At 45.5% G+C, this 21,915-nt stretch overlaps 1 protein-coding gene across 2 annotated transcripts in view; it reads left to right on the top strand.

Annotated features, from left to right (window-relative positions):
• LOC141148537 (E3 ubiquitin-protein ligase TRIM39-like) overlaps positions 1-21,915 on the top strand; it is a 47,727-nt gene that overhangs the window by 5,063 nt on the left and 20,749 nt on the right. Inside the window, exon 2 of one of the 2 annotated variants that reach the window (XM_073636081.1) lies at positions 14,974-15,297. The exons of the other annotated variant lie outside the window; for it this stretch is intronic. Coding sequence (XP_073492182.1) covers positions 14,974-15,189 — 216 coding nt within the window. The 3' untranslated portion in view covers positions 15,190-15,297. Of the gene's footprint in view, positions 1-14,973; positions 15,298-21,915 lie in introns of those variants that run through there. 2 annotated transcript variants of the gene reach the window in all.

Here is a 21,915-nt window from a genome sequence, read left to right as displayed (position 1 = left end):
GTTCAAACAAGACAGGGACTGACAGGTTTGTTGATAAGTAGAATCTGTTTGTAATTTTGAACGGGTACATTTTTAACGTGTTTAGCTCCAGCCAAAAAATCCTTTTTAAGCTTTTTGGAAAACATCACCCCTGTGACCTTTCCTTTGCTGTCTGTGCTCCTCTTCAGAAGATTGAACCTCACTTTTTGTCCCAATGACAAGTGTTTTTTGAAAATTTGGGTTTTTTCGTGAAACAAGGATTGGTGATAAAGCATCAGTGGAAAGGAGAAATGTTTTTTCCATATTAACTACAGGAGAGAATTTCCCTTCCTAGGGGTAGATTTCATCTCACTTCCTGTTGTCTCCTTCCGTTTGCAAGTAGGAGTCGTTTGTAAGTTGGATGTTTGAAAGTAGGGGCCTGCCCTATATACTCAGCAGAAATTTGGGCCTTAGGTGTTGTTGTGGCCTCAACACTGTAAGCCCTCACAGGGCCCTGCTGTGAAATATTAGATCAAGAATTGTAATTACATGCTCCTGTTGAACAGGGCCAGAAAAATTGGGCCTTTGGTGGTGATGGTGGTGCTGGTGCCACAACACTGTAAGTCCTCACTCGCTCTTGGTGGGCGCAGAAACGGGCCCTGCTGTGAAATATTAGATCAAGAATTGTAATTACATGCCCCTGTTGAACAGGGGCTGAAAAATTGGGCCTTAGGCACTGGTGCTGGTGCCACAACACTGCAACCCCTCACAGACACTCTAGTTGGAACGCAGGAACGAGCCCTGCTGCAAAGTATTGCACCAAAAATTGTAATTACATGCCCCTGTTAAACAGGGGCTGAAAAATTGTGCCTTAGGCACTGGTGGTGGCGCCCAGAACCAAAAATGTTCTTACAAGCTATCAGCGTGATGATTGAGGAGGAAGAGGATAATTACTCAGGGATAGTCACTCAGCATCAGAATAGGCAGTCTTTGAAGGGATCTGAGATTTCAAAAAAAATTATTCGGTTACATCAGCATCAGGTGCTTGGTAGCTGGTGGTGATCCAAGACTGATTCATCTTTATGAAGGTCAGTCGATCGACCGAGTCGGTGGACAGACGCACCCTGTGATCGGTTATAAAGCCTCCAGCAGCACTGAATGTGTGTTCCGAAAGAACGCTGGATGCAGGACAGGCCAGTAACTCAATTGCATACTGTGCAAGCTCTGGCCAGTGATCCATCCTCAAGACGCAGTAACCCAGAGGATTTTCAGTGGGAAAGGTGTCCAAGTCAGATCTTGCCCCTAGGTATTCCTGTACCATGTAAAACAGACGCTGACGATGGTTGCTGGAACTGATCATACCTTGGAGCTGCGGACTAAAAAAGTGTCTGAACGCATCAGTCAGACGGCCACCTTCTCCACCGCTCCTTCTTTGACTGACCGAAGCCTCAGCAACACGTTGTCCAGAAACAGGAGTTTGTAACCTCCCAGTCTCTGGGAACGCGTTGCACAGACCTTTCTGCAAGGCCTCCTGAAGATGTTTCATCCTCTGCTCCCTCTGCGACGGCAAGATAAGGTCCACAACCTTACCCCTGTAACTTGGATCAAGGAGGGTTGCCAGCCAGTATTGGTCCTTCTCCTTGATACCACGAATACGAGGATCCTTACGCAGGCTTTGCAGGATCAGGGAGGCCATGCAGCGTAGCTTTTCTGAGGCATTCGGTCCGGAGTCCTCTGGTTCACTAAGGACGACATGGTCCGCAGCCACCTCCTCCCAGCCACGTACAAGTCCATGTGTTTCTTGGGACTGATCCCTTAAAGACTGCTGCTGATGCTGAGTGCCAGGCTCCACCTCCATACTGACACAATCCTCCTCCTCCTCCTCTTCCTGTGTGATCGGCGGGCACGCAGGAACACTGTCTGGATAAAGGGGGCCTTGATAGCTAAGGAAGTCCTCTTCTTCCTGCCTCTGTTCTGCCTCAAGCGCCCTGTCCATTTTTCCACGCAGCGTGTGCTCCAACAGGTGGACAAGGGGGACAGTGTCACTAATGCATGCACTGTCACTGCTCACCATCCTCGTGGCCTCCTCAAATGGTGACAGGATAGTGCATGTATCCCTGATCATGGCCCACTGGCGTGGGGAAAAATGGCCCTCTGCTGCGTGTGCAGCCGCTGCAGCATGGCCAAAGTTGAGTTTCACCTGGTGGGCATGTCACAGATTGGGCAGTTCTTGGGCAGGTTAAACTCCTTTTGGAGGTCCGCCAGCCAAGCACTGGCATTATATGACCGGCGGAAATGCACACAGACTTTCCTGGCCTGCCGCAGGACATCCTGTAAGCCCGGGTACCTGCCCAAGAACCTCTGCACCACCAAGTTAAGGACGTGAGCCAAACAGGGCACATGGGTCATTTGTCCCTGTCGGAGGGCAGAGAGGAGGTTGGTGCCATTGTTGCAAACCACCATTCCTGCCTTAAGTTGGCGTGGCGTCAATCACCTCTGAACCTGCCCCTGCAGAGCTGACAGAACCTCTGCCCCAGTGTGGCTCCTGTCCCCCAAGCACACCAGCTCAAGCACCGCATGGCATCTTTTGGCCTGCGTACTTGTGTAGCCCCTTGACCGCCTACGGAGCACCGCTGGTTCCGAGGACAAATCACAGGAAGAGGCCATGGAGGAAGAAGAAGAGGAGGGGGTGGAGGAGAGAGGTGTGTCACAATCATTAGTAGTGGCATTTTGGAGGCGTGGTGGCGGAACAACCTCCAACACTACTGCACCTTGTCCTGCATCCTTCCCAGCTGCCAGCAGCGTCACCCAATGCGCGGTGAAACTTAGGTAACGTCCCTGTCCATGCCTGCTGGACCATGAGTCAGCGGTAATATGCACCTTACCGCTGACCGCCCTGTCCAGCGAGGCATGGACATTGCCTTCCACATGTCGGTAGAGAGCCAGAATCGCCTTCCGTGAGAAAAAGTGGCGTTTGGGTACCTGCCACTGAGGAACCGCACATTCCACAAACTCACGGAAGGGGGCAGAGTCTACCAACTGAAAAGGCAGCAGTTGAAGTGCTAGCAATTTTGCCAAGCTAGCATTCAACCGCTGGGCATGTGGATGGCTGGGAGCAAACTTCTTTCGGCGGTGCAGCAGCTGGGGCAGGGAAATTTGCCTGGTACAATCTGACGTCGGTGTACCGAAAGTACTTGGCTGTGACACGCCTAATTCTACACCTTCATTCCTCTCAGTGCAGGTCTCAGAGAGGACTGAAGGTATATTGGGGTTGGAGATCTCAGCTGATGAGGTGCAAGGAGAGGTCCTCTTTGTTCTTTGGTGTGGGTCTTTTAGATACGCTTGCCAACGAACTGCATGGCAGGTCAACATGTGTCTGGTCAAGCATGTGGTGCCCAAGCGGGAGATGTTTTGGCCACGTGAGATACGCTTGAGACATATGTTGCAAATAGCAGCGGTGAGATCTGATGCACTCGTCTCAAAAAAGGCCCACACCAAAGAACTTTTTGAATAACGCGCAGAGACTGCAGCGCCCTGCACATGCGGAGCTTTGGGGTGTGATGCAGTCAGTGTGCTGCCCTTAGGCTGGCATATTGCAAGCAATCCTGCCTCGTTGGTGATGTGCCTCCTCCTCCTATCAGGAACCCACGTTGAGTCAGTGACCTCATCATCCCCTCCCTCCTCATCACTGGAGCAAACCTGGCAGTATGCTGCAGCAGGGGGAGCATGACTGCCAGATTGCTGTCCTTCTTGGGCACCCCCTCTGTCCGTGCTCACGTTACTGCCTTCATCTAGCTCAGTATCATCATCAGAGCCTTCCAAACGCTGGGCATCCTCCTGGAGCATGTACCCAACACTGTGGTCAAACAGTTGGAGGGACTCCTCAGGAGGACATGGTGGGGCTAGGGAAGGAGTCACTGATGACATTGAGCCGAGGGAAGAGACCGCTGCTTTGCCAGACAAAGTACCCTGAGCATGGGTGAGAGAGGATGAGGTATATATACCTCAGCCTCCTATATGTGTGTGTATGTATGTGTATGTATATGTATGTATGTATATATATATATATATATATATATATATATATATATATATATATATATATATATATTTATATTATACTGATACTGCAGCTAGCAAAATCAACTGCCTGCCCTGTAGTATGAGAACACCACCAACCTTCTACAGGTAGCTTTAGCTAAACACTGTGCCGAGCTCGCACTACACTAACTTGTAGCTTATTTAGCTGCGGTAGTGATAGGATCAGGAAAACACCACCAACCTTCTACAGGCAGCTTTAGGTGAACACTGTGCAGAGCTCACCAAAAAATATCTTGCAGCTTATTTAGCTGCCTGCGGTAGTGATAGGATCAGGAAAACACCACCAACCTTCAACAGGTAGCTTTAGGTGAACACTGTGCAGAGCTTGCTCTACACTAACTTGTAGCTTATTTAGCTGCCTGCGGTAGTGATAGGATCAGGAAAACGCCACCAACCTTATACAGGTAGCTTTACTCACTACTCTAACTTGTAGTTTTAGCTGAACACTGTGAGGAGGACACACTACACTAACTTGTATCTTTAGCTGAACACTGTGCAGAGGTCTCACTACACTAACTTGTAGTTTTAGCTGAACACTGTGAGGAGGACGCACTACCCTAACTTGTAGCTTTAGCTGAACACTGTGCAGAGGTCACACTAAACTAACTTGTAGCTTTAGCTGAACACTGTGAGGACGCATTACACTAACTTGTAGCTTTAGCTGAACACAGTGCAGAGGTCTCACTACACTAACTTGTAGTTTTAGCTGAACACTGTGAGGAGGACACACTACACTAACTTGTAGCTTTAGCTGAACACTGTGCAGAGGTTGCACTACACTAACTTGTAGTTTTGCTGAACACTGTGAGGAGGACACACTACACCAACTTGTAGTTTTAGCTGAACACTGTGCAGAGGTCACACTAAACTAACTTGTAGCTTTAACTGAACACTGTGAGGAGGACGCACTACACTAACTGTAAATAGTCTAGCTGCCTGACTGTGGTACTAATAGGATCAAAAGAACACCAGCAATTTTCTTCAGGTAGCTGTAAATACTGTAACAAGACAAGCCTGCCTGTCAGTAAGAAGATAACAGGAACGGATCTAGCTAAACTGAATACAGTATGTGTGTGTGTGTGTATGTGTGTGTATATGTATATATATATATATATATATATATATATATATATATATATATATATATATATATATATATGCAACACCTGGGATGTATATATACACAATACACTGTAAGTGCAGCTAACTCACTGATTGTCCTGCCTAATCTAGCTAACTCAAATGAAATGACACTGTCTCTCTGTCTCTCTCTCTCTCTCTCTCTCAGCACACGGCAACACACTACACAGGGCCACCGTGCAGGCGGCCTTATATAGTGTGGGGCGTGTTCTAAACCTCCTGTGCCATAATTGGCCAAAGCCACCCTGGCTTTGGCCAATTACAGCTCTCACTACCAACGGCGCTGTGATTGGCCAAGCATGCGGGTCATAGTGCATGCTTGGCCAATCATCAGCCAGCAATGCACTGCGATGCCGCAGTGAATTATGGGCCGTGACGCGCCACACGAATTTGGCGCAAACGGCCCATATCGTTCGCAATTCGACGAACGATCGAACAGCCGATGTTCGAGTCGAACATGGGTTCGACTCGAACACAAAGCTCGTCCCTACTCGCTACCTGTTTTAAGCCCGTAAATGCAGCATTACTACACCACAACTGTGCAATGCACACAGTTGCAGGGTAGTTGTAGTGCAGCCCCATTCACCCTGGGTTTACCTCCAGCTGCAGCTCTGCAGCTAAAGGGGGAGAAGTTGGGGGTGGTAAAACAGCTCAACCATGTGGATTTACCACATGGTTCACATTTAGCCCTTGGTTCACATCTGTGTGGCTGCATGTATAGCAGCCCATTCATTTCATTGGGCTTCCCTATGCACAGAAATGCAGGGAAAAAGTCCCCAACCTTTTTTTTTAATTTTGCCGCACAACCCCCCCCCCCCCCCCAAAAAAAAAATAGATATCTTGGTCCCTTAAAGCAGATTAAATAGCACAGTGCTTGTGCTGTGTAATCTGCCCCCCTCTAAACTGTACCTGGCTGAACCTGCCACTTCCTGTCTCCCTCTCTCTGCACTGACCACGAAAATCGCTACTGAGCCCTGACCACCGTGGTCAGAATACATACCTTCATCATCTGCAGGCCTGCTCTCAGCTCTCCTCTCTCCCCCTCCTCCCTGCCTGTCAGCTCCGTGTCTGTGTCTCTGTCTCCGCTCCCCATAGCCGCAGATGTACAGATAAAATTGTATATATGGTCACCGCCAGCCCCTCTAATATAGTTAGGTATAGCACACTGTATAAATCTTTTTTAAAAACGAGGCTTGTCAATACCGATTTAGCACGATCTTCAGGCCGGTCACTTGACTCTCGGCCGGTTTCCAGGGCTAGTGCAGGAGGGCCTGAGTGGCCATGTGACCTCCCGACCTCTCCAGAGGGAGATCTTGGCCCCTCCTGCAGAAGCAAGATATCAGAGCTATACAGCGGCCACGAGTCATGTGACCAGCCTACAGAGCATTCTAAATCGGTATTTACAAGCCTCATTTTTATAAAATACATGTACAGTGTGCTATGCCTGCCTATAATAGAGGGGCTGGCACAGCTTTATATTTTTGGGTTTACAAACACTTTAAAAACCTAATGGCACCCCTAAAGAGCAGAGCATTTGTCTGTGTGTCAGGAATGAGCGCGATTTTGCGCGTGTTCCGTGACACACAGTAATGTGAACCAAGCCTTGGACAGGGGTGCCTCAAGACTGAAAATACTATTCAAGGGCGCCCTGACTGGAAAAAGGTTGAGAAACACTACATAAAACAAACGAAGTGCCATAAGTTATTTTTAATGTTTACATCCTAAGTTGGCTGCTAGTGGCAAAATAAACTAATTAAAGTAGACATTCACCCGCTCACTATACTTTGCATAATATTGCTACTCTTCTCCTAGAATATTATATAATATAATTTTATATATATATATATATATATATATATATATATATATATATATATATATATATATATATATATATATATATATATATATATATATATATATATATATATATATATATATATATATATATATATATATAAAATTATATGTGTGTGTGTGTGTGTGTATAAAAGAGAGAGAGAGAGAGAACCCTCCTAGGTAGGTGCCAGAGGAGAGTATAGTTTTTGAGGTCTTTCTACCTACCGGGGAGCAGGGATCCATTGATAGGGTCTACTCATGGTGCTCCTCATGTTCTCTGAATGTTTCACACTGGTCCAATAGGACAGGGCATATTGGACAGTGGACACAGGTGAGGCTGCAATGATGGGCTGGTTGGAGTCCAGGCTGAGGTTGTCACTTTCATCACCATCGTAGGACTACATGGATGTGCGGCATTAGAGAATACCTCTTTCTTCTCCCATAAACGTTTCATTCCTGTGAACATCTTGTGATCCTGGATAATCGACGAATAACCTGGACCCCTAAAACTGTTCCTTGGAGGTCAGCATTTTGGCACTGATGACACAGTGAAGCAGGCTGTCCTAGGATGGTTTGGGCGTACTGACAAATCTTTCTATACCAAAGCTTTCCAGGCATTAGTTAAGTGATCTCTAGGCTCTGGTCTGATGGGAGACAGAGAGAATGTTCTTGTTTTATCGAATTGCAGATAATGATAGTAAAGGAACTCACCACAGGAGGCATTTGGAGGAGAACCTTCAGGAGAGGCAGAGCAAAGATAGTCCGTGAGTAGAGATCAGTACTGAGCAGGGACAACACAAGGAGAGAGACTGTCAGATGTAACCATGCTCTCTGAAGACAGCAGTGGGCTTAGTCCTCATCCTTGCCCTGGGGAACCTCCATGAAAGTGTACAAGTCGGGCAGGACTGGGGCAGAAAGTCAGTTGGGAGGAAGATCAGCCAGGCGTGGCTGGTGGGCTAGCATTTTCTGCAAGCAAGTACAGCTGGGATCAGTGGCCACAGGGAAGCCGCAGGAGGAATGTCACGCTGTTCACACACATTGCACTTCTTTGTCAAGGGACTGGGCGTTCCCGCCTGTAATGGGCCTTTGCTGAGCTGGCAAGATCCTGCTAGTTCCCCAGTGTGAGCGATCAGCAGGTGCTGTAGTAAACCAAGTTTGTGCAGAAAGAAGACTTTTGTAAATGGGGTGGAAATCTTACCTTGTTCATAGTTTTGGCCATTTTTCAAGTTTGGCATCCCATAATTCCCTATCCCATTCAAATTCTCAACCCCCTAATAAAACTTCAAAAAACAAGCCAAGGACTGTTTTCTGCGTTAGAATGTGTGAAGGAAATGCTGTGTAACTGGCTGTGCAGCAGTGGGGACCCAGGATATTAGCGAGTCCTCCGGGGGGGGTATTGCTACACCAGATTGAGATGATTGGAGCTTTGTGACATGGTGACATTATCCTGCTGGAAGGAGCCATCAGAAGATGGGGACACTGTAGTCATAAAGGGATGGACATGGTCAGCAACAATACTCAGGTAGGTCGTGGTGTTAAAAATGATGCTCAATTGGTACTAAGGGGCCCAAAGTGTGCCAAGAAAATATCCCCCCCACTATTACACCACCACCAGCCTGAACCGGTGATACAAGGCAGGATGGATCCATGATTTCATGTTATCACCAAAACTGACCCCGACCTTCTGAATGTCTCAGCTGAAATCGAGACTCATCAGACCATTAAACGTTTTTCCAATCTTCTATTGTCCAATTTTGGTGATCCTGTGCGAATCGTAGCCTCAGTTTCCTGTTCTCAGCTGACAGGAGTGGCACCCGGTGTGGTCTTCTGCTGCTGTAGCCCATCTGCTTCAAGGTTCGATGTGTTGTGTGTTCACAGATGGTATTCTGCATACCTTGGATGTAACGAGGTGTTATTTCAGTTACTGTTGCCTTTCTATCATCTGGAACCAGTCTGCCCATTCGCCTCTGACATCAACAAGGCATTTTCCTCCACACAACTTCCGCTCACTGGATATTTTCTCTTTTTCGGACCATTCTCTATAAAGCCGAGGGATGGTTGTGTGTGAAAATCCTAGTAGATCAGAAGTTTTTGAAATACTCAGACCAGCCTGTCTGGCACCAACAACCATGCCACGTTCAAAGTCACCTAAACCCCCTTTCTTCCACATTCTAATGCTCAGGTTGAACTTCAGCAAGTCGTCTTCACCACAATGCATTGAGTTGCTGCCATGCGACTGGCTGATCACTCAGCAATTTGTGTTGCCAATTAATTGAACAGGTGTACCTAATAAAGTGGCCGGTGAGTGTATATTATTGACTAAGGCCCAATTCACACTGGTGCGACACGCGCTTCGACTTTGAGACACGTCCATTAAGTGCAATGGAACCATTCTAATGGGAGCGACTTGAGTCACTTCCACTTAGAAAAAGGTTCCTGTGATCAAAGTCGCGGCGGTGTGAACCGGGCCTAAGGAGTAATAACACTGGTATGGTAGCGGCACACCATTATCCACTACACTAAAAATGTAACCACTTGACCTCCGGGAAGCTTTTATGTTTTTCCTGACCAGGCCATTTTTTGCGTTGCTTTAACTGATATTGGCGCAGTCGTGCATCACTTTGCCTAAATAAAATTATCTTTTTTTTTTTTTTTTTTTCCCCCCCACAAATAGGTTTTATTTTGGTGGTATTTGATCACCTCTGCAGTTTTTATTTTTTGTGCTATAAACAAAAAAGGTCCTCAATCTTGGGAAAAAAAAAATATATATATTTTTTACTTTCTGCTCTAAAACAAACATATCCAAGGAAGAAATTTGATAATTTAAACTTTTTTTTTTTATCAATTAGGCCAATATGTATTCTGCTACATATTTTTGGTAAAAAAAAATCCAATAAGTGTATATTGATTTGGTTTGTGTAAAATTTATCACGCCTACAAACTATGGACTATAAATTGTATTTATTTATTTTTTAAGTAGTAATGGCGGCGATCAGCAACTTATAGCAGGACTGCGGCGGACAAATCAGACAAAGTTATTGGCCATAAAAAGGGTATGGGGGGGCCCCGGTACTGCACTGGGGACATGTATCAATGCAAAACTATTTTTTTTTCAAATTAGATTAGAGTTAGAGAGTAACAGATAGACATGTGCACTGACAAAAAATGTGTTCTTTTTCGTTTTTTTGCTTAAAACGGAGGTCCACCCTAAAATAAAAAATTACATTAACATTCTCAAAAAAAAATCTATAAAAAAAATTTGAAAAAAAAAAATTTACTTACCAGAAATGCCTGTTGCTAGGCAGTCTTCCTAATATGCCTCTTCCTATTCCGCGGCGCTGTTCTGTCACTTCCTCCTCTTCGGTGACCTGCCCCGTTGTCTTCTGGGACCTGTGTGTGTGTCCCAGAATTCAACAGGGCCATTCACAAAGCGCTGCGCGACTCGCGCATGTGCAGTAGGAAACGGGCAGTGAAGCCACAAGGCCGCTGCTGCTTGCATAGACTGAGTCCCCGGCGGAGCCCCCCCTGGCACCAGGAGTCCCCGGCGGAGCCCCCCCTGGCACCAGGAGTCCCCGGCGGAGCCCCCCCTGGCACCAGGAGTGCCCGGCGGAGCCCCCCCTGGCACCAGGAGTGCCCGGCAGAGCTCCCCCTGGCACCAGGAGTGCCCGGCGGAGCCCCCCCTCGCACCAGATTCCCACAGCGGTGCGCCCCCCCCCTACCTCAGAGGTCACGTGTCCTAGTGTGTCCGGGGAGAGTGGGAGGAGCGCCAGTGCAGAGGGCTGGAGAGGCTGAGTTCCGATCTCACCCGAGAGACAGGGGGAACAGATTTCGACGGGGAAACCATTCTTGGCACAACACCGGCCGCATGGCTAGAACCCCCGCCCCTTTCCATAGCAGACTGGCAGCGGGGCGGCGGGGCGAGGCGGAGCGGGGCGGAGGGTGGGCGGCGACGCAGGAGCTCTGTCTAGCCCCCCGTCCCGCTACCAGTCTTCCTGAACTTCTTTAAGATGGCGGCCGGCGGAGACAATGTCTCCGCCGGCCACGGACCTCTAGCGCCGGATTTCTCGGGACATTTCCCGGTACACCACAAATTTGGGAATGGAGTCCAAGTCCCGGGAATGTCCCGGGAAATCCGGGACAGTTGGCAACTATGAGCCTTTACACGCACATGAACTTTAACCACTTCAGCTCAGGAAGATTTACCCCCCCCCTTCATGACCAGGCCATTTTTTGCAATATTGCATGGTCATGCAAAGCTGTCATGGGTGTGTACAGCCTATTTCATTAGGGTGTGCACCTCAAAGTTCAAACGTGTGTGTGTGTGGTGTTTTTTGTTTTTTTTTTTTATTTCTTTCCTCAATTTTTTTAGGAGCCCCTTTAGGGGGCTTTGGTGATATATTAAGCACTTAAACAGGGGGGAATCTGTATCACACAGGGTGATTAGGGTGTTCCCTGGCACGCCTACGAACACTGTACCCAAATAAAATTGATGTCCCTTTATTTCCTACAGACAGAGCTTTCCTTTGTTGGTATTTGATCACCACTGCGGTTTAAAAAAAAAAAAAAAAATTGTGCAACAAACAAAGACCGACAATTTTGAAAAGGAGAAAAAAAAATAATTTTCTTTTTACTTTCTGCTATAAAACATTTCCAATAAGCGTACATTGATTTGGTTTGCACAAAAGTTAGTGTCTACAAACTATGGGATATTTTTATGGCATTTTTATTTTTTTACTAGTAATGGGGGCAATCGGCACCTTATTGTCAGACTGCAATATTGCAGCGGACAAATCGGATACCTAACTGACACCTTTTGACACTTTTTTTTTTTTTTTTTTTTTGGGAATCAGTGACACCAATACAGTGATCGATGCTTCAAATATGCGCAGATACTAATGACACTGGCAGGGAAGAGGTTAAAATCTAGGGCGATCAAAGGGTTAAACGTATGGCCAACATGTACTTTGCACGAAGAAAAAAACAGCACATTGCTTTTGTCAGAAGACAGCCCTTTGTTTGTTTACCTATACAGGGCTCTCTTTGAAAATGTTGGGTGCCGGCAACCAATAAGCGGCCAGCAGCCCCTGATTGGTTGATGTTGCAGCCGATCGCAGCACAGCCGGGGCACGCGGTCCGCGTACTAGGTATGTGATCCATTTCAGAGCTGCCACAGTATGTGAGGTGGGTGGTCAGAGCTACCACATGTAAGGTGGGTGGTCTACAAGCGGTTAATGGCATCCCATTCTTAGCCCGTAGGGTTCAATATTGAGTTGGCCCACCCTTTGTAGCTATGACAGCTTCATCTCTTCTGGGAAGGCTGTCCACAAGGTTTAGGAGTGTCTCTTTGGGAATATTTGAACATTCTTCCAGAAGTGCATTTTGTGAGGTCAGGCACTGATGCTGGATGAGAAGGCCTGGCTTGCAGTCTCCACTCTAATTCATCCCAAAGGTGTTCTATCAGGTTGCAGGCCAGTCAAGTTCCTCCATCCCAAACTCGCTCATCCATGTCTTTATGGACCTTGTTTTGTGCACTGGTGCGCAGTCATGTTGGAACAGGAAGGAGCCATCCCCAAACTGTTCCCACAAAGTTGGGAGCCTGAAATTGTCCAAAATGTATTGGTATGCTGACATCTTAAGAGTTCCCTTCACTGGAACTAAGGGGCCAAGCCCAACCCCTGAAAAACAACCCTGCACCTTTAATCCCCCCTCCACCAAATGATTTGGACCTTGACCTTTCTTTGTGCACTGGTCCAAATCATTTGGTGGAGGGGAATTCATATCCCAAGCTTTGAACTTCTCACGGAGCTCTGTTCAATCCATCATTCGAAAATGGAAAGAGTATGGTACAACTGAAAACCTACCAAGACATGGCCATCCACCTAAACTGACAGGCCGGGCAATGAGCGCATTCATCAGAGAAGCAGCCAAGAGGTCCATGGTAACTCTGGAGGAGCTGCAGAGATCCACAGCTCAGGTGCGAGAATCTGTCCACAGGACAACTATTAGTCGTGCTCTCCACAAATCTGGCCTTTATGGAAAGGTGGCAAGAAGAAAGCCATTGTTGAAAGAAAGTCATAAGAAGTCCCGTTTGCAGTTTGTGAGAAGCCATGTGGGGGACACAGCAAACATGTAGAAGAAGGTGCTCTGGTCAGATGAGACCAAAATGGAACTTTTTGGCCTAAAAGCAAAATGTTATATGTGGCGGAAAACTAACACTGCACATCACTCTGAACACACCATCCCCAATCCCCCCCCCACTGTGAAACATGGTGGTGGCAGCATCATGTTGTGGGGATGCTTTTCTTCAGCAGGGATAGGGAAGCTGATCAGAGTTGATGGGAAGATGGATGGAGCCAAATACAGGGAAATCTTAGGAGAAAACCTGTCAGACTGCAAAAGCCTTAAGACTGGAGCGGAGGTTCACCTTCCAGCAAGACAACGACCCTAAACATACAGCCAGAGCTACAAAGGAATGGTTTAGATCAAAGCATATCTATGTGCCCAGTCACAGTCCAGACCTAAATCTAATTAACAATCTGTGGCAAGAAATGAAAATTGCTGTTCACAGACGTTCTCCATCCAATCTGACAGAACTTGAGCTATTTTGCAAAGAAGAATGGGCAAAAATGTCCCTCTCTAGATGTGCAAAGCTGGTAGAGACATCCCCAAAAAGACTTGCAGTTGTAATTGCAGTGAAAGGGGGTTCTACAAAGTATTGACTCAGGGGGGCGCCATACAAATGTACCCCACACTTTTCACATTTTATTTATTTTCCTTCCACTTCACAATTATGTGCCACTTTGTGTTGGTCTATCACATAAAATCCCAATAAAATACGTTTACATTTTGGGTTGTAACGTGACAAAATGTGGAACATTTCAAGGAGTATGAATACTTTTTCAAGGTACATTTTTGTTTTTTTTTGGGGAGGGGGCATGCGCCACACTATTTACATCCTTTTAAGTTTATTGTGATATATGTGGAGACGCATATACTAAGTGTTGGTGGCTACTTCTTTTTGATGTGTTTTTGGGTAATTTGTGCACGGTAGCCCATAAATTCATTTTGTATGTAGATACAAAAATTATGCCTTCACTTGCCACATGCTTTAAAATAAACCTCCTAATATACTGTAAATGATCTACTGTTCTAAATCTAGTGCCACATTTTGTGTGTGTAACGCGTTACGCTGATGTGACTTCTTTTCCGAGACTTCCCCCAGAGCATGCCATTGAGCTGAACTCTTAAGAGGAAAGTGTATGCGATTTACCTGTAGTGCACCACAATTGTTCACAGTTTATTGTGAAACAAAAAAAAAAAGAATTGTTCAAAGTTTTATGTAAAATTTTATATATGTATATTATTATTTTTTTTTTTTTTTTTTTCTTAATTCTAAGTAGTGTGTGGAAGACCATCTGTCCTTTTAAAAGGGAAGACTCATATCTGACCTATTGGAAAGACAGGTCAAATGTTGAGGTGAGTTTGGTATGACCGGTGGTGGATTCCTGTGAGAAGGCACAAAGTTAATGTTGACGTGATTTATGGCACAGTAAAGATTCACACACAAGGATGTTGAATATTGTGGGACTTTTTATGAATTGTATTCACTGGTTGATGTATGAACAGTATATTGTTAGATGTTTGTTTTTAAGGCAGGTGGCAAGTGACGGTATATTTTGTATATTTGCAGCTCAGCAATTTTGGTATTGTTCGTGATGTGTGGGAATATTAACAGCAGCAGTTGTAGTTATAGGGACATTGTATATAGATTACACAAGTGTTTTTCATTATATTGGATTTGCTGGAACATGTTACACCCTAAATAAGGGTGTAACATGTTCTAAAGGTGAAATTATCCTTCAACTTGTAAAGTCTCCACTCTCGTGCAAACAGATTTTTTTTTTTTTACTTTGGTTTCTTCTTCCCTGCTCTCAGAATGGCGTCTGCTGCTCTAGGAGACGAGCTGAGCTGCTCCATCTGCCTGAACCTTTATACGGAGCCGGTGTCACTGAGATGTGGACACAACTTCTGCCGGGATTGTATTGTGACTGCTCTGGATACACAGGAGGGGTCTGGAGTTTATTCCTGTCCGGAGTGCAGAGAGGAGGATGTAGAGCGTCCTACTCTGGAGAAGAACAGGAAGCTGTGTAACATTGTGGACAACTTCAGATCTACACAGCAAAAGGAGGAGAGCGTAGAGGTCCTCTGTACGTATTGTGTGGATTCTCCAGTGGGAGCTGTCAAGACTTGTCTGCATTGTGAGACTTCTATGTGTGATAAACACCTGACAGCCCACAACATGACAGTGGACCATGTGTTGATGGAACCCACCTCGTCCTTCAGTAGTAAAAAGTGCTCCATCCACAAGAAGCTTCTGGAGTATTACTGCTCCGAGGACGCCGTCTGTCTATGTGTGTCCTGCTGTCTGGTGGGGAAACATAAAGGACATGAAGTAGAACTTCTAGAAGAGGCTTTGGAGAGGAAGAAGAAGGTAAAAAATGTTCTGGAAAATATGATTACAAAGAGAGAGACCGCTGAGAAGGATATTCTGAATCTACAGGATCACAAGCAAAAAGCTCAAGAAAAAGCCGATGATGAGAAGAAGAGAGTCACTGCCCTGTTTGATGATATCTGGAGACAGCTGGAGGTCCAGAAACAGAGGGTCCTAAATGAGATCTCCAGACAGGTAGAGGAGGTCTCGCAATCCGTCGCAAATCTCCTCAAACAGTTGGAGATTCAGAAGGGTGAGCTGTCCAGGAAAATTGGTCACCTTGAGAAATTGTGTAACATGACCGACCCAATAACTGTCCTACAAGATCATAAATCAGATGTTGATGAAGTCCTTCAAGATCAGAAATCGGACACAGGAGACCAGAATGTGGAAGAATCTTATGTTTGTGATCTGGATGATTTTTTGATCTCTCTTGTGTTGCACAGGTCTATAACCGATGTTATCACTAATATGCAATTAAAAACCAAATTCAATACACAGGATGCAACCAATCTACTATTGGATATAAAAACTGCCAATATCCTTGTGGCTTTATCTGATGACCTGAGGACCGCATTGCACTCTGAAACCTACAAGTTTAGACCATCATTGCCACAGAGCTTTACAGAGTACCCTCAAGTGATGAGTGTGGAGAGTTTTTCCCATGGGAGACATTACTGGGAAGTAGAGGTTGGTGACTGTGGGGAATGGGATGTGGGTGTTTGCTATCCCAGTATAAAGAGATATGGAGAGGAGTCTGGGTTTGGGTGTAATAACAAGTCTTGGTGTTTCTGCACAACTGAAGATAAACCTGTGTCTCTCGATGAATCACAGAGTCAGCCGGTATACCCAGAGCCTCCTGTGCAGAGATTGGGATTATATTTGGATTATGAAGGTGGCCGTCTGTCCTACTACCAGCTGAGCGACCCCATAAGACATCTTCACACCTTCAGAGCCACCTTCACCGAACCCCTCCATGCGGCTTTCTATATTGATGAAGGAGCCTGGGCAAAGCTTGCATCTCCAGCTTTTTCTATAAAACCATAACTTACAACATTGGATTTTGTTTTTTCCCTACAATTTTTGTCATGTATTTGTCATGTATACAAATGACAAGAGGGTGATCTCCTCTTGGAAGTAGACTAAGTGGGACAATTAAAGGGAGCACTAAATAAAGAACATCAATGTTACGCGAAAGAGGTCCTGACACCACTCCGAAGGATGCGTGTTCATATCCCCTTCTACTAAATTTTATCTGATCTCCAATTTTTCTGGGACAAGTGTATAGGCAAAATACCCCCCCCCCCCCTTTACAAATGCCATAAAAAAAAAAAACGAAATAGCCCTCCTCTAGAACACTCTTTGATCTCTCTGGATGTCCATACCTGAAGTGGTTAATAAGCCAAAACTGATTGGTTAGACCCTAAAACCCGCTTGTAGCCCTGTCTGCTCTACTTGCATTGAGATGAGAGGATCAGCAAGGCTCAGCCTTTGTGCAGCATCACTAAGCAGGATACGGAGTCTACATGGGCTTTGTGCAAATGTAACCAATCTGAGATATCAGGCACACTGCATAATAATATCAGTTTGCACTCTTAATAATTAGAGGTTGGTCCTACCATTTATCTGGCAGCCCACTTTTGTAAAATATGAGTACTGCTTATGACCACATACATACCACATACATACGAGCTGCTTGTATGTCGCGGCTAAAACAGCTCCAGGAATAAAAAATAATTCGGGTTTTTATTCCTTTTTAGCCACAATTGATATAAATCCATTTTGCATGTTTCAATTGCTCACTATATTATTTTTTTTATTTATTTTTTTTTCAGAACCTTGTTTTCCTCTTGGGACACCTTCCAGATAAATTACACTCAATAGAGTTTTCTTACATCTCTCCATTAGTCACCATGTAGCTAGCCACACCCTCCACCCATAGACAACCCCGCCCACTTCCATACAAGTCACTGGGAACGCAGCGACATTCTTCCCCATTCTGAGTTGTGGGAACTTTAGAGAGTCGTAGAAAACACTGGAGAGGGGAGACTTATTCCGGGTATAGAGAACTCCTCTTATAGGAGACAGAATTCTATGATATGATGGTGTCGGGTTTTCATGTCATTATTTTTGTCATTCTTGTTTTGTTTTTTGTTTTTTTGTGATCTGAAGATGTTCTTGTCGTGATGAATGGAGTAGGAAAGGATTAGACCTTCTGTCGGGTTTTTATTGCTGTCCGCGTCCCCTCTGGCGAGATCCATCCTTTCTCTTCTGGTGAATATTGTCACTGGGAGAGCATGGGATGAGAAATCCGAAATTTGGAAATCTTCCAATGGAGACACCTTTTTAACAGTGATCACATTCTAATGCCCCGTACACACGGTCGGACGTTGATCAGACATTCCGACAACAAAATCCATGGATTTTTTTTCCGACGGATGTTGTCTTGCGCATACACGGTCGCACAAAGTTGTCGGAAGATCCGAACGCGGTGACGTAAAACACGTACGTCGGGACTATAAACGGGGCAGTAGCCAATAGCTTTCGTCTCTTAATTTATCCTGAGCATGCGTGGCACTTTGTGCGTCGGATTTGTCTACACACGATCGGATTTTGTTGTCGGGAAAATTTTATAGCATGCTCTCAAACTTTGTGTGTCGGAAACTCCGACGGAAATAGTGCGATGGAGCACACAAACAATCAGAATTTCCGACAACACAATCCGATCGCACTTTTTCCGTCAGAAATCCGACCGTGTGTACAGGGCATAAGAGAACATTTCCTCTTTACTCTGGAGAGACTTCCTGTTGCATTTTTGTGGCGAGAAATAAAAAAAATCTCTTGCAGTGGCTTTTTTTTTTTTTTTTCTTCGTTGTTGGTTTTTGCTGTCTGTGTGGCATTTGATGGATTTCTTTTGAAGTTGAATCCTATTTTTTTTTCTTTCTTTTTGCCTTGTCTGGCTTCTCCTTTCTCCATCCCCCCCCCCCAACATGACAATGTCAGTTTAAAATTTAAAATAAAATATTCAATTTTGATGAACTGACTGGGACTTTTGTGCTTCTTTATGCAAATGCAGGCAGATCATGGCTGATGAGAGGGGCTGGCAGAGCTTCCTGACAACATCCCTGCACCCGGCCTCAGTCCACCTCCTCAACAGTCCTTGGCTCTGATTCAAGCAGCAGGCTGGCTTTTGGGGCGCGTTATGCAAATATCAGAATGTCTAGCTGGATGGGTGTCAGTCTGGAGGAGTGGGTGTTCCTAGGTAGGCTATATGTGCAACCAAATTGTACACACGCTGCGCTTATCAAAATAAAAATGTAAGAAATTTCTACTAAAATATTAATAAAGTGATATTGTGCTTGACATACAAAATATACAAAATCTATTAATACTATACATTAATGTGCAACAAACTTCAATGAATGAATAAATTAGGTAAAAGTGCTCCAATCAGCCTGTGTATTGCAAATATTCCACAAAGCTTGTGCAATTTTCAAACATTAATAGATAATTCAAAACAAACATCCATGCATTTCAGTGCTGCATCTATGCAATATGGTGTTATGGTGTTAATGTATAGTATTAATAGATTTTGTATATTCTGTATATGTTAAGCACAATATCACTTTAGTAATATTTTAGTAGAAATTTCTTACATTTTTATTTTGATAAGCGCAGCGTGTGTACAATTTTTGGTTTAACTATTTTGCATGGTATATGAGACATGCGTAGCGTTAGCAGCTGATCATTTGCAAAGATGCACTATTTTGGAGACCCGGATTTGGTCAATTACCTGGAGGCTCACAGGACTATAAATTAGCAGGCTATATGTGCATGCAGATCACCCTAGATCAGTGATGGTGAACCTTGGCACCCCAGAGGTTTTAGAACTACATTTCCCATGATGCTCAACTACACTGCAGAGTGCATGAGTATCATGGGAAATGTAGTCCCAGAACATCTGGGGTACCTAGGTAATACCCACATGTGATGCTGAGCTTCCATGACTGAAAGAACTGAAATCCAAAGAATTAACGGGGCAGTCGGGCTGGGGAAGAAAGCGCTAGATGATGCTGGATGTCCCCCAGCTAGAAAATAAGGTTCTATCTGACTTGCTGCAGCTCCTAATGCACATTGTGAGAAGCTCACCGTGTCCAGCTCTGTGGTGCCCATGGGATCTCTCTCCAGCTAGCAAGTCTCTTCCATGTGTACCGTGCAGAGGGGAGGGCCTCCGACCCGGACAGCTAACCGGCATCAGTGTACAAGTGAATTGCTCTGCGTGCACACTAAAGAGCGGAGCGGATTGGCTGCCCGGGGCGGAGGCCCTTCCCCTCTGCACTATACACACAGAAGAGACCTGCTAGCCACATAGAGATCCCTCATGGCCATGTCTTCACAGCTGGGAGCCGTGGTCGGCCAGTGACGGGTTGCCCAGGACGACACTAAATTCCTGTTAAAATCTGGACTGTTGGCAGCTGTGTCATTGGCTGAAGCATTATATGACAAAACTGATCAATCCCCTAGGTGAGGATGATGTTCCTTGCCTTTCCCGAATTACTGAGGATCCTAAAATCCTAAGAATGTGGGATTCTGGGGGACTGGAGCATCTCCTCACCAGATTCTGAGAGTCGTAGTTATCCCAGGATCTCATGGTGAGGCCCATTGATGTCACTACAGGATGTGCTCTTCATCTGGGGTGAAAGGTGAACTTTTTTTTAAAAATCCCTTACAAAGTTTTTAGAGGGGTTGTATACCCATTTTATTTTTTACCTACAGGTAAGCCTATAATAAGGCTTGCCTGTAGGTAAAATTTAATATCTCCGAAACCTGTACGGTTTCGGAGATATTAATTTTGCATGCAGCTGCTGACGTCAGCGGCGCATGCGCTGTGAAGGTCCGGCAGACCCTGCCGGACCTTGCGGGGAAAAAGACTTAATCGCGGCTCTGGCCACTCACAACGCCGGAAGCAATGCTGAGGGAACATGTCCGCTCCCTCGGCGTAGACCGGGTTCAGAGGCCTCGGCCTCGTTCTAAGGTGAGTATTTCATATTGACCTAGTATGCCCTGCATGCTAGCTCACTATGCCTTTGCCTTACAGGTTTTTTTTTTTTTTTGTTTAAAAAGTAAGGTAAGTGAAAGAGGCTATTCTCCCCTCTTACACACTATCTCTGCAAGGGTGGACTTTTTTTTTTTTTTTTTTTTAATACTTTCCTGTAGTTGGGCTATATTGTGGCACTACACCACTTGCTGTTAAAGTGGTAGTAAAGGGGTGTGTGTTTTTTTTTTTTTTTTGTATTTTACCTACACGCAAGCCTTTATCAGAGGCTTACCTGTAGGTATAAAGTAAATGTCTCCTAAACTGTACACGTTTAGGAGATATTTACCAAAGCAGCGCCGGCACATGCACACTGAGCTCTCAATGGATGACGTGCCGTCCATTGAGAGGGCCGCATTGTGGATGTGACTCCCGCACACATGCCTGCGAACCCGTAAGAAAGCTGTGGTTAAGATGGAAGCCCTGTCAGTGGTGACAGCGCGCTGATGGTGGGCTTCGTTTTCAGGTAAGTCTTTCATAATGGGCTAGTATGCAATGCATGCTAGCCCATTATGACATTAAAGCGGAGTTCTGCTTAAAATAAAATGTAAAGTCAGTAGCTACAAATGCTGCAGCTGCTGACTTTTAATAATTGGACACTTACCTGTCCCAGGGTCCAGCGATGCGGGGGAACGAAGCCCCGCTCGTCTCCCCCCTCCTTTCTGCGGCGCCGGCATTGTAACTGTGGGCATGCGCGAGTCGTGACTGGCCGGGCAATCATCTGGGACCCAGATGATTGCAGAGAGGGAGGGGGGAGAGGTGATCTCCCTTGCGGGGCGCCGAGAGGAAGTGGGAGCCGGGACCCCCCCCCCCAAAAAAAATGACATGCCAACTGTGGCATGTCAGGGGGTCACCTCCCTTAAAACAGAAGTTCCATTTTTGGGTGGAACTCTGCTTTAACTTGCAGGGAGATATATATATATTTTGCAATTTACTCCCACTTTAATGCTCAAATTCTTGAATAGGTTGGGCATACACTGGGACTTTTCAGGCGCTACATAGAGCATAGTTATCAACAGTCCCGATGTGCCCAGGACATTCCCGGAAAAATCCTCCCCTGTCAATACATCAGGACGTGGTAGATGTAGGAGCACTAGGAGAGGCAGTCTGGCCGATTGCTTGCTGAGCCTGTGGATGGAGAGTGGAGGTAGGTTCTTCTCACTACTAGGTCTGCACTGATGAGGCTGCTTTGACGGGCAGTGATAAGACTGCTCTGATGGTAAAGGGAAACTTTAAAGGTTTTTTTTTTTTTTTTTTATCCAGCAGTCACTGGACTGTGAGAAATTTTGGT

This window comes from Aquarana catesbeiana, linkage group LG06, assembly GCF_042186555.1.
Source record: "Aquarana catesbeiana isolate 2022-GZ linkage group LG06, ASM4218655v1, whole genome shotgun sequence".
In the NCBI taxonomy this organism is placed as follows: domain Eukaryota; kingdom Metazoa; phylum Chordata; class Amphibia; order Anura; family Ranidae; genus Aquarana; species Aquarana catesbeiana.
This window is presented reverse-complemented; position numbering and strand designations above follow the sequence as displayed.